This window comes from Cetorhinus maximus, unplaced genomic scaffold, assembly GCF_964194155.1.
Source record: "Cetorhinus maximus unplaced genomic scaffold, sCetMax3.hap1.1 HAP1_SCAFFOLD_271, whole genome shotgun sequence".
Taxonomy (NCBI): domain Eukaryota; kingdom Metazoa; phylum Chordata; class Chondrichthyes; order Lamniformes; family Cetorhinidae; genus Cetorhinus; species Cetorhinus maximus.
In genome coordinates, this window is record NW_027596231.1 from 280,627 (window position 1) to 294,390 (window position 13,764).

Below are 13,764 nucleotides of genomic sequence, written 5' to 3' on the forward strand. Positions count from 1 at the left end.
AAAAGTACTTCATTGGTTGCAAACTGCTTTTTGGATGCCCTGAGGTTGTGAAAGGTGTTATATTAATGCAAGTTTGTCTGTTGTCTGTTTGCTCTAAGCTGTCACAACAGTGCAGTGCTGAATGAATGTTGCATTGTCAGGGTTGCATTCTTTTGAATGAGGTGTTGAACTAAGGTCCCATCTGCCTGCTCCATTCGTTCTGGTGAATACTAAAGATCCCATGCTACTGTTTAAAGAAGGGCAGTGTGTTCTCCAATGTCTTGTTCAGCATACTTCTCTTAGCCAATAGTAAATTAATCTTTCTATGATGCATGTTTGCCTGCATAATACGAACTACTACACTTCATGAGTGAGTGTAAGAAAGGTGCTCCCATATGTTTCTGAGTAATATATAAACACAAGTTTTTTTCTTAAGGAACAGGGTAAAGGATTGCTGGAGAAAGGAGAGGGTTTATTGGTCTGACATACGTGGGCCTTTCAAAAAACTAGTTCATAGTGGTTTAGGCTTTCTTGGAAGGTGCTATCCGAGATTTGTGAGTTCATAGATATCCTCAGTGATTCCATTTGTTCTACCTGTAGCTATGCAAATGTCAACAACTATTAATTTCTGGATGCTGACTGAGCCTTTCCAGTTATCAGGAGGTATTTTCTGGCACTGGATAATGCTTTTGTCTCTACTCCTAAAAGCATTAAATGATACTTGAGTATGGTTCCAAAGTCTCTGCTGCCTTGTCTAAGTGACCATTCAAATTTGTGATTCTGTCAGTGCGCGTTTGAAAGCTACTTAAATGTGAGTGCACCACAGTTAAGCCCATTTGTGTTCTAAAAGTTCACACTGTAAACTGTCAAACAAGAATCACTGATAGCAATCTGGAGCAGGACACTGGCTACCCATTCCCTTTCTGTAGTCCCTATTACCACCATCTGACTAACTAGGCGACTAGTTTTATGAACTTCTGCTTTGTGTGACTCCAGGCAATTTGCTGGTCCATCCATTTCTACAGAGACAGTTGAAAGGGCACCAACAAATTTATTTCATTTTTGGGTTTCCGAAGAATAGTCATATTGGGCTCGAAACTTTAACTGTATTTCTCTCTCCACAGATACTGTCTGATTTGTTGAGTTTCTCCAGAACTGTCTGCTCTTATTTCTGCTTTACAGCATCTGCAGTATTTTGCTTTTAAATCTATTTTATTATTGGCTTCCTAAATGTGTTAGGCTTAGATTATAGATTTAATTGATAGTATCTGTTCATAATAATCCACAATACTCTAAAGCACTTACCACATACTGATCCCCAGTTGAAATAGCTACAGTATTTCCATTGTAAAATATAATTAGCCCTTTTGGACAAGATTTAGGCACACTGGGCCAGCAAAAATAATTGTCCAATAGAATTTTGAAATTGTATTTTGGAACTTGCTCTTCAACAAGAATATATGTGCAATTCTCAAAGAAGTCGTATTGCAGGCCATTAAATGTACGATAATGTGGGTCTCCCCATACTTCACATTCACCTAAAAGTCAGAAAAAGATAGAATTTCAATATGGCAGTAAAGCAAGAACGCTACAATTTTCCAAATGGGCATTTAACTTAAATTGCTGAACAGAGAAAGGATACTAACAATCACATTCCCATTTCTCACAACAGCCATTTTTAGTTCGGACTTTCACAGGCTCTATGCCATTGCTGCATGTTGGTTTATTCTGTAGTGATGGACATGTCACGTCTACTATCGAATAGATATCTTTTCCCAAACAAGTAATTTTGGAGCAACCTTCCTCCCAAGTTTCATTGCACTAGAAAGAAAAGGAGCAAAAAGTTCATAGAAAATTTTGAGTTGGTTTAATTATTAAACATGGAAACTATACTTATCCCTACTTGTACTCTAACTAGCAACATTAGCAGTTTGTACACAAGAGTAAAAAGTTGCCTATCAAATTCAATGCTATCTTTGCTTATTAGTATTTTCAGAATGCCTGAAAATAACTGAATAATCATTGCCATTATCTGATGTGGTTTCTGTTTATTTTGTCCGTTTTTAAACAATTTTTTCTGCTTGGAATAAATTGTTTCGTTGTGCTTTTTCCTGCACCTTCATTCATCATAATCAATTCTTGTTTTCTCTGCTCCTCCATCTACTACTGGGCACCACAATACTGTCCTCTTATGGCAGACTTGGCTACTGCTGCCATACCTGCTATTACACAGCAGCACTACATTCACGGGAATATAACCTTAAACATGAAGGCATACAAATCATCTGGCACAGGTACATTCATTAAAAACTACACCACTCTTCATCTGAAGGAGTCTGGATAAAAATATTACCCCAGTATCTGCAAGAATTCCTTCTCATGAGGCTGTCCCTTTAATGCCCCCTTAATAACTGCAGGTGCCCCAAACTTCCTCCTCTGTCTAGCCTGGCACCCAATAGATCACCATCAGGTGCAACTGAAGCATGCCAATGACAAATGATGAAGTGTTAAATGGAACTTCTTGGCAGAATATACTCCAGTTAATATTACCGCCAAACCCCCCGAGAGGAAAACTGGGACAATGATCCTTTTGGAAAATTGTTGGGGAGATGTTCTATTTTGCAGTGCCGACTGTTCCTCCCTCCATCCTTTCACACAGTAGGAGCGCAAACTGGTAAATCGTGCTCTCCATCCATTGATTGTAAAGGTTGGAAAATCAGGGGCAGACAATGTGCAATTTCCTGATGTGTGCTAAAGGCACAAAAATGGTGTCTACCTTAACGATGTTGTTGAAATGACTGGCTCTTAGAAACCCAGTCAATGCTGAACAGGTAAAGAAATAAACAGGGATTTTCCACTTCAGTGAATTTGAGCCCAAAGATGCAGCCCTGACTCCAGCTGATCTTCTAGTTGGCATGCCACAGTTTTTTTTTTAATTCATTCTTGGAATGTGGGCATTACTGGCTAGGCCAACATTTATTGTCCATCCCTAATTGTCCTTGTTCATCAGAAAGCATTGCTGTGCGTCTGGAGTCCCATATAGGCCAGACAAGGTAAGGAGAGCAGATTTCCTAAACCATTAGTGAACCAGATGGGTTCATCATCATTTGACTTTTAATTCCAGATTTTTCCACTATCTACCATGGTGGGATTTAAACCCAGGTCCCCAGAGCATTGTCCTGGATCTTTGGATTACAAGCCCAGCAACAATACCACTACACCATCACCTACTCCCAAGGTGAGCTGGCTTCCACTGAGCAATGTAGCCAGAGTGTTGCACAGTTTAGAAGTTCAAATAGCTTACTTAGCTAGCAGGTGTCTGACTGCAGTTTTGGGGATCATTTCAGGGATCAGTACATTTAATTTTTCAATTTCCCTCCCATTTCTCTTAAGAAATGGTGGCCCCTGCTGGGGTTGATTTTACAGGTGCTGCAAGTCTTCTGGTGCCTTGTTAAAGCAGTTACTTCTGTTATATTTTTGTTATTGCCCTGTCATTCTTACATACAACTGTAAACTCTTTGTGGATCTCAACCTCCATCTCATTTCCACTATAGGGTGGCTTGCAATCTCCATTGCAAATTGCACCAATTTTCTCCATAATTCTCACTCTATCCATGTGGAGTCTGTCTTCCAACAATCCCCTAGGAAAGCTTTATGTTCAAGTGCTATGCTACAGCCCTTCATTAACATTTCCACTCTATCCAGCTTTTTGCCCTGCTTGTTCTCCTGAAAGTGGTGTATCCAGGAATACGAAGTTCGCAGTTCTGTTCAAATATAAGCCATGTCCCTGCTTTAGCTAATAAATCATATTCCTCTATTGTTATTAATGTTTACAATACCCTAATTTTATGTTTAAGGTTATGTGTATTTATGCATACTAATCAATCCCGATTCCAATTTATTTGGAATGTTGGTCCTTATTCTCTTTCTTGGTTTTCTGCCTTAGTTCTTTCATTAGCATTCCTTCTTCTAACAGTGTTTTTTTTTTTCTCTATCATCATTTCATAACTTCCTTCTTTCCCTTTGTAATAATGTTTTCTTTCCATTTATTTCAACAAAGTCTTCTGCTTCTGTGATAACAGTATTATAAGTCTTCACCGCGAGTCACGAACCTAGACTTTCCCCAGAACAATCATCAAAACACATTAAAGTTGAATTGAAAAAATTATTGCTTCCAATGTCATTTATATTGACTATCAGAACTCCTGCAATAAGAAGCTTACTTTTCTATGAGGCAGTCGATTACAATAACATGCAGGTATAACTTTCGTTGAGCTAATTATTGACGTTGGATAAACTGTGCTCGGGGTCGAAGGCGTTACAGACTCACAGCAGACTCGAATTCTATAGTCCAAACACATCATGGCATTCAGAGAAGTCTCTTCATTGAAACTGCAAATCAGTCCCTTCTCTACATCGCAAGTGACATTGTCCTTTGTTTCACTGATTGGACGCTGTGGGAATTTGACAGCTTCACATTCAATGTGGCTTATTTTATTAGTGAAAACAGGGCACAATTTGTCGCGTATTGGCTCCAGTAATTCGGAATCATTTTTGTCAAAAATAGATGGCGTTTTTCCATTAAACCAGTCAGACCATGCACCATTGCAAATCACTTCTGTAGGAAAAGATAATGACATACTTAATATGGAATATAAATAGGCAGCTGACAAAATCATTTCCAAATGTTGACTGAGATGAACAGACTGTCAGGTGGAACAAAGATGAAAGTAGGAGAGAAAAAAGAAAACTTTCCTGTTAATCTGGTTACAGTACAACATTAACAACTTTTAAAGCACTTATGAGTAGTGCCTGACAGTAAACCCAGTGGTTGTTGCTATCACTGTTATAGTAATTCCTACTGAAGAACAAGAAAAGCAATCAAAACCACAACACTGCAAATTTAAGGCATTGGAAAAGTATTTGAAAAGAGAATTGGGATCCAGTATCACAGACTTGAGACTAAAGTCACCTCTCCCAAGTCACCATGTCGAGCAGGGAGGTGACAATTATTCAAATCCAGCTCTGCTGAGCAGGAGGTGTCATATAAATGCCTGATACCAGCTCCAAAAGCTTCACCTGGAACTCGGTCGCAGCAGGAGGCTCCCAGGAGGGCAGCAGAAACACTTCAAGGATGTCCTCAAAGCATCCCTGGAGAGCTCAAATATACCTCCAAAAAAGTCATCACAGGCCCATCCAAACAACATCTGCCCCGCATGTGGCAGAATCTGCAGATGCTGCATTGGGCTTATCTGCCATTTTAGAGCTCCTCTAATCAGAATGGAAGCAAGTCATCCTCAAACCCGAGGGACTGTCTGACAGGCAAGAGGGAGATATTGAAAGAAAGCATCACTTACCAGTTGGAGAACTGGCTGTAGACACAGTTGTTGTTACGGTTGATGGAGTTGGCACTTCTGAAGGAAAAGGAAAACATTGAAAACTGCTGCACTCTGACTGCAAATTCAGCAGCATTAATACAGTTCCAGCATTCGGTTATTTAATTGACAATAAGGAATAAAGAATGAGGAAAGTATTGACAACAGTGACTGACTACCTCAACTAACTTCAAGTACAAAGGACCAAACTTAAACAGGAAAAAGACAAATCAATATTTGCATATTTGGTTTTGTTTCAAAAATATTCTTTAAAGTTACATGTGAAAGAAGAAAATGGAAGAATATGAACAAACGCAGCATTCTAAGGGGAACATCCATTGATAAGATATATTTTCGAACCCACTGGACTTTGAAAAAGATGCTGCCTATCACCATCAACATGCAATTAACATTTTCCATATTATGTAAATGTCAGGCCGTTATTTAGGAAAAGATTTGATAAACATTGGTGAGCAATTAGATTCCATGGGAGAACGGTGCATACAGAAACATGGATAAAACATATTTCCTCATGTGCACATTCCGACCGAGCTTTGTCTGAACGTGTCAGTTATCACCCAGTTCACTCTGGAAGCTCTGGACTAAATATCGACAAGTGTGAAGTAATGGACTTCCACTGTCTGGAAGTTGTGGAATTAAGGTAGCTCGTGTCACTGGTTTTCCTACTGTATATCGAAAGAAGCCATCACTCACCTGGTGTGGAGCTGGTAGTGGACCTGGATGTAGTTGATTTCACTGATGTCGTGGTCACTTCTGAAGGACAAGAAACATAATCAAACCCACTGCAATACAACATAAAGGCTAATCGTGTTCCACTGTAAGATTTATTTTATTGGCTTTGCTGCAAATATGATGAGTAAAATAGTACATCTGGATTCCGATGTCTCCATATATTCAATCACTTCCACCCACATCAGGTCCACATGACTGAATGGACTGACATTGCCTAAAAGGCGAATTTGAGAACAGTGCACTGGTGTGAACACTCATGCACACAAGAGTTCCCCTCAGCCCCGGCCTCTCATCGACCTTCTTTCAAGGAATAAAAATTTCATCCATTTCCCTTTGTAAAGTAAGGTCACAGTATCTACCAGTGGTGAAGTCATGAACTTCTAGTGTGTGCTGGAAGAAGATCACTTGTTTCACTAGTGTAAAAGCAAAATAATGTGTATTTGGAAATCTGAGACAAAGCCATAAAGTACAGGAAATACTCAGCAGGTGTTGGCAGACTTGCTGAACTTTTCCAGCATTATCTTTTTATTGCACTTGTTTCCTGGTCTTGCTGATGCTCATCAAAAGAGGGCTTTACTTACCCGGTGTGGAACCAGTCGTGTACCCAGTTGATGTTGGTTTCACTGTTGTAGTGACCCCTTCTGGGGAACAAGAAAAATAATGAACACCACTTCACCACGATATAAACACCACAGTTTTCATGTAGTTTGACCATAAAACTATCACATTGATCGTGTTACAAAAGTGATGATTACAAAACCAATTGATGATTCAGATTTAAGTAAATTTTCAACCATTTACATCGAACAGGCAGCGTGTACAAGACTGAATGAATGGATGGAGATTTCTTGAAAGCTGCAAAAGGGAAAAGCATCCCAGTGTGAACAGACTTGCTGGTGAATATTGAAAGGAGACATCACTTACCTGCTGTAGTAGTTTTCTCAGTCACAGGTGTGGTAGTTGTTTCCTGTGTTGTTGTTGACACTGCTGACAAGAAAATAACATTCAAAATCACTGAATTCCAATTCTAAATCCTACAGTATTGTGAATTTTACAACTGGGATACATTCTTGATATTAAGGCGCAAATCTTGAGGACATTGGTAAGTACAGCTACTCACTAGGTATCATGACGTCTTTATCTGCTTTATGTTATTAAACAAGTATCATTTAACATGAAGATATTATGAAATGGTAAATATGTAAATAAGAACCATAAATGTGAGAGGAGCAAGTTAGCATTTGTAAATGCTTCAAATGCATTATTTCATGATCATGCTCTAAAACATTAATAATGTCAAGAGCATAGAAAAGGGAAATTCTTTTCACAATATTTGGCAAAAATTCCAATGGAATTGAAAAGTGTTCAGCCTGCGAGAAGCTTGAAGTGGAAATTTTACAGTTTAGTAACAGAGTGGAAAATCGTAATGAAAATGTGTGTGAGAATAATTGGCAACTAAAGGAGATAGATTTGGGAAGAAGTGTCCAAATATGCAGTTAAAACTCTTAAAACATTCATTATTTAATTCCTCCGATGGGGTAAAACTCCTCCGGGAGAACTTGACACAACAGCGCTTTTGTAATTGTTTTAAATGCCATTGTTTGCAGATTGAGAATAGTGAACTTTTCAAATAATTCCTTCAGAAGGAATTGGCTTTGGGTCTAAAGGACTGAACTGATGGACCTGCATTGTCTGTGCCAAAGTTGATCTAGGCGGAGTTGCAAGAGTAATTGAAAAGAGTATTTGAATCCAGTATTACAAACCTGAGACAAGGGTCATCCTCTCCCTAGCTAACATGTCGAGCAGGGAGGTGACAATTACTCAACACCAGCTCTGCTGGGCAAGAGGTGTCATATAAATGCCTGATACCAGCTCCAAAAGTTTCACCTGGAACTCGGCCGCAGCAGGAGACTCCCAGGAGGGCAGCAGAAACACTTCAAGGATGTCCTCAAAGCATCCCTGAAGAGCTCAAATATCCCGCTGGATCCATGGGAGTCCCTGGCCTTTGACTGTCAAAAATGAAGAGGTTTCATTTGGGAAGACACCGGACATATCGAGAGATTCGTCGCAGAGACAAGATCGAGTCATCGGAAAGAGCACACACACCGCCAAACAAGTCATCTACATGACCCTCAAATCACCATTTGCCCTGCATGTGGCAGAACCTGCAGATTGTGCATTGGACTTATCTGCCATGGTAGAGCTCCTCGAACCGGAATGGAAACAAGTCATCCTCGAACCCAAGGGACAGTCTAACAGGCAAGAGGGAGATATTGAAAGAACACATCACTTACCAGTTGTAGAACCGGCTGTAGACACAGTTGTTGTTACGGTTGATGGAGTTGGCACTTCTGAAGGAAAAGGAAAACATTGAAAACCACTGCATTCTGACTGCAAATTCAGCAGCATTAATACAGTTCCAGCATTTGGTTATTTAATTGACAATAAGGAATAAAGAATGAGGAAAGTATTGACAACAGCTACTGACAACCTCAACTAACTTCGAGTACAAAGGACCAAACTTAAACAGGAAAAAGACAATTCAATATTTGCATATTTGGTTTTGTTTCAAAAATATCCTTTAAAGTTACAGGTGAAAGAAGAAAATGGAAGAATATGAACAATCGAAACATTCTAAGGGGAACATCCTTTGATAAGATATATTTTTGAACCCACTGGACTTCAAAAAAGATGCTGCCTATCACCATCAACGTGCAATGAACATCTTCCATATTATGTAAATGTCAGGCCGTTATTTAGGAAAAGATTCTGTAAACATTGGTGAGCAATTAGATTCCATGAGAGATCGGTGCATACAGAAACATGGATAAAACATATTTCCTCATGTGCACATTCTGATCGAGCTTCGTCTGAACGTGTCAGTTATCACCCAGTTCACTCTGGAAGCTCTGGACTAAAAATTGACAAGTGTGAAGTAATGGACTTCCACTGTCTGGAAGTTGTGGAATTAAGGTAGCTCGTGTCACTGGTATTGCTACTGTATATCGAAAGAAGCCATCACTCACCCGGTGTGGAGCCGGGAGTGGACCTGGTTGTAGCTGATTTCATTGTTGTCGTGGTCACTTCTGAAGAACAAGAGACATAATCAAACCCACTGCAATACAACATAAAGGCTAATTGTATTCCACTGTAAGATTTATTTTATTGGCTTTGCTGTAAAAAGGATGTGTAAAATAGCACATCTGGATCCCGATGTCTCCATATATTCAATCACTTCCACCCACATCAGGTCCACATGACTGAATGGACTGACGTTGCCTAAAAGGCGAATTTGAGAACAGTGCACTGGTGTGAACACTCATGCACACAAGAGTTCCCCTCAGCCCCGGCCTCTCATCGACCTTCTTTCAAGGAATAAAAATTTCATCCATTTCCCTTTGTAAAGTAAGGTCACAGTATCTACCAGTGGTGAAGTCATGAACTTCTAGTGTGTGCTGGAAGAAGATCACTTGTTTCACTAGTGTAAAAGCAAAATACTGTGTATTTGGAAATCTGAGACAAAGCCATAAAGTACAGGAAATACTCAGCAGGTGTTGGCAGACTTGTTGAACTTTTCCAGCATTATCTTATTATTGCACTTGTTTCCTGGTCTTGCTGATGCTCATCAAAAGAGGGCTTTACTTACCCGGTGTGGAACCAGTCGTGTACCCAGTTGTTGTTGGTTTCACTGTTGTAGTGACCCCTTCTGGGGAACAAGACAAATAATGAAAACCACTTCACCACGATATAAATACCACAGTTTTCGTGTAGTTTGACCATAAAACTATCACATTGATCTTGCTACAAAAGTGATGGTTACAAAACTAATTGATGATTCAGATTTAAGTACATTTTCAACCATTTACATCGAAAAGAAAGCGTGTACAAGACTGAATGAATGACGGAGATTTCTTGAAAGCTGCAAAAGAGAAAAGCATCCCAGTCTGAACAGACTTGCCGGTGAATAGTGAAAGGAGACATCACTTACCTGCTGTAGTAGTTTTCTCAATCACAGGTGTGGTAGTTGTTTCCTGTGCTGTTGTTGACACTGCTGACAAGAAAATAACATTCAAAATCACCGAATTCCAATTCCAAATCCTACAGTATTGAGAATTTTACAACTGGGATACATTCTTGATATTAAGGCACAAATCTTGAGGAAATTGGTAAGTACAGCTACTCACTAGGTATCATGACTTCTTTATCTGCTTTATGTTATTAAACAAGTATCACTTACCCGAAGTGGAGGTTGTACTGGTGGTCGTTGTGCTCACTGGTGACACTGGCTCACAGCAAATGCGAACTTGGTAGTCAGAACAAAATCTTTTCTCCTCCAAAGCACTTTGAGAGACCTCACAGTTGAGCCCTTTGTCTTTGTCGCATGTCACATTGTCTGGTGACTCGCTGATTGGTCTCTCAGGCTGATCAACAAATTGACACTGAATGTTAGTGATTACTTCAGTAGGGAAGGAACAGTATTCATTATGTTTGGGATCAAGCAATTCAAAATCGCCTGGGCTGCCCTCAGAAGGTGTATGTTCGTTAATCCAGGGTGACCATTTGCCATGGCAGACGAGCTCTGTAAGAGAAAAGGAGAAATGTAGGAGAACACATGAGACACTCATGAACTAACCAAAAATAAGAAACATAAATGTGACAGGAGCAAGTTAGCATTTGTAAATGCTTCAAATGCATTATTTCATGATCATGCTCTAAAACATTAATAATGTCAAGAGCATAGAAAAGGGAAATTCTTTTCACAGTATTTGGCAATGATTCCAATAGAATTGACAAGTGTTCAGCCTGCGAGAAGCTTGAAGTGGAAATTTTACAGGGTGGAAAATCGTAATGAAAATGTGTGTGAGAATAAGTGGCAACTAAAGGAGACAGATTTGGGAAGAAGTGTCCAAATTTGCAGTTAAAACTCTTAAAACATTCATTATTTAATTCTTCCGATGGGGAAAAACTCCTCCGGGAGAACTTGACACAACAACGCTTTTGTAATTGTTTTAAATGCCATTGTTTGCAGATTGAGAATAGTGAACTTTTCAAATAATTCCTTCAGAAGGAATTGGCTTTGGGTCTAAAGGACTGAACTGATGGACCTGCATTGTCTGTGCCAAAGTTGATCTAGGCGGAGTTGCAAGAGTAATTGAAAAGAGTATTTGAATCCAGTATTACAAACCTGAGACAAGGGTCATCCTCTCCCTAGCCAACATGTCGAGCAGGGAGGTGACAATTACTCAAAACCAGCTCTGCTGGGCAACAGGTGTCATATAAATGCCTGATACCAGCTCCAAAAGCTTCACCTGGAACTCGGTCGCAGCAGGAGACTCCCAGGAGGGCAGCAGAAACACTTCAAGGATGTCCTCAAAGCATCCCTGAAGAGCTCAAATATCCCGCTGGATCCATGGGAGTCCCTGGCCTTTGACTGACAAAAATGGAGAGGTTTCATTTGGGAAGACACCGGACATATCGAGAGATTCGTCGCAAAGACAAGATCGAGTCGTCGGAAAGAGCACACACACCGCCAAACAAGTCATCTACATGACCCTCAAATCACCATTTGCCCTGCATGTGGCAGAACCTGCAGATTGTGCATTGGACTTATCTGCCATGGTAGAGCTCCTCGAACTGGAATGGAAGCAAGTCATCCTCGAACCCAAGGGACAGTCTAACAGGCAAGAGGGAGATATTGAAAGAACGCATCACTTACCAGTTGTAGAACCGGCTGTAGACACAGTTGTTGTTACGGTTGATGGAGTTGGCACTTCTGAAGGAAAAGGAAAACATTGAAAACCGCTGCATTCTGACTGCAAATTCAGCAGCATTAATACAGTTCCAGCATTTGGTTATTTAATTGACAATAAGGAATAAAGAATGAGGAAAGTATTGACAACAGCTACTGACAACCTCAACTAACTTCGAGTACAAAGGACCAAACTTAAACAGGAAAAAGACAATTCAATATTTGCATATTTGGTTTTGTTTCAAAAATATCCTTTAAAGTTACAGGTGAAAGAAGAAAATGGAAGAATATGAACAATCGAAACATTCTAAGGGGAACATCCTTTGATAAGATATATTTTTGAACCCACTGGACTTCAAAAAAGATGCTGCCTATCACCATCAACGTGCAATGAACATCTTCCATATTATGTAAATGTCAGGCCGTTATTTAGGAAAAGATTCTGTAAACATTGGTGAGCAATTAGATTCCATGAGAGATCGGTGCATACAGAAACATGGATAAAACATATTTCCTCATGTGCACATTCTGATCGAGCTTCGTCTGAACGTGTCAGTTATCACCCAGTTCACTCTGGAAGCTCTGGACTAAAAATTGACAAGTGTGAAGTAATGGACTTCCACTGTCTGGAAGTTGTGGAATTAAGGTAGCTCGTGTCACTGGTATTGCTACTGTATATCGAAAGAAGCCATCACTCACCCGGTGTGGAGCCGGGAGTGGACCTGGTTGTAGCTGATTTCATTGTTGTCGTGGTCACTTCTGAAGAATAAGAGACATAATCAAACCCACTGCAATACAACATAAAGGCTAATTGTATTCCACTGTAAGATTTATTTTATTGGCTTTGCTGTAAAAAGGATGTGTAAAATAGCACATCTGGATCCCGATGTCTCCATATATTCAATCACTTCCACCCACATCAGGTCCACATGACTGAATGGACTGACGTTGCCTAAAAGGCGAATTTGAGAACAGTGCACTGGTGTGAACACTCATGCACACAAGAGTTCCCCTCAGCCCCGGCCTCTCATCGACCTTCTTTCAAGGAATAAAAATTTCATCCATTTCCCTTTGTAAAGTAAGGTCACAGTATCTACCAGTGGTGAAGTCATGAACTTCTAGTGTGTGCTGGAAGAAGATCACTTGTTTCGCTAGTGTAAAAGCAAAATACTGTGTATTTGGAAATCTGAGACAAAGCCATAAAGTACAGGAAATACTCAGCAGGTGTTGGCAGACTTGTTGAACTTTTCCAGCATTATCTTATTATTGCACTTGTTTCCTGGTCTTGCTGATGCTCATCAAAAGAGGGCTTTACTTACCCGGTGTGGAACCAGTCGTGTACCCAGTTGTTGTTGGTTTCACTGTTGTAGTGACCCCTTCTGGGGAACAAGAAAAATAATGAAAACCACTTCACCACGATATAAATACCACAGTTTTCGTGTAGTTTGACCATAAAACTATCACATTGATCTTGCTACAAAAGTGATGGTTACAAAACTAATTGATGATTCAGATTTAAGTACATTTTCAACCATTTACATCGAAAAGAAAGCGTGTACAAGACTGAATGAATGACGGAGATTTCTTGAAAGCTGCAAAAGAGAAAAGCATCCCAGTCTGAACAGACTTGCCGGTGAATAGTGAAAGGAGACATCACTTACCTGCTGTAGTAGTTTTCTCAATCACAGGTGTGGTAGTTGTTTCCTGTGCTGTTGTTGACACTGCTGACAAGAAAATAACATTCAAAATCACCGAATTCCAATTCCAAATCCTACAGTATTGAGAATTTTACAACTGGGATACATTCTTGATATTAAGGCACAAATCTTGAGGAAATTGGTAAGTACAGCTACTCACTAGGTATCATGACTTCTTTATCTGCTTTATGTTATTAAACAAGTATCACTT

The 13,764-nt window shown here is 39.8% G+C and overlaps 1 protein-coding gene across 1 annotated transcript in view; it reads right to left on the minus strand.

The window, feature by feature from the left end:
• LOC144673105 (uncharacterized) overlaps window positions 1-13,764 on the minus strand; it is a 158,928-nt gene that overhangs the window by 16,725 nt on the left and 128,439 nt on the right. The window contains exons 112-124 of the mRNA XM_078535094.1: window positions 13,518-13,577; window positions 13,176-13,235; window positions 12,556-12,615; window positions 11,824-11,880; window positions 10,345-10,686; window positions 10,096-10,155; window positions 9,754-9,813; window positions 6,689-6,748; window positions 6,069-6,128; window positions 5,337-5,393; window positions 4,203-4,597; window positions 1,626-1,800; window positions 1,285-1,517 (exon numbers count right to left, since the gene is read on the minus strand). Coding sequence (XP_078391220.1) covers window positions 1,285-1,517; window positions 1,626-1,800; window positions 4,203-4,597; window positions 5,337-5,393; window positions 6,069-6,128; window positions 6,689-6,748; window positions 9,754-9,813; window positions 10,096-10,155; window positions 10,345-10,686; window positions 11,824-11,880; window positions 12,556-12,615; window positions 13,176-13,235; window positions 13,518-13,577 — 1,679 coding nt within the window. The remainder of the gene's footprint in view (window positions 1-1,284; window positions 1,518-1,625; window positions 1,801-4,202; window positions 4,598-5,336; window positions 5,394-6,068; window positions 6,129-6,688; window positions 6,749-9,753; window positions 9,814-10,095; window positions 10,156-10,344; window positions 10,687-11,823; window positions 11,881-12,555; window positions 12,616-13,175; window positions 13,236-13,517; window positions 13,578-13,764) is intronic.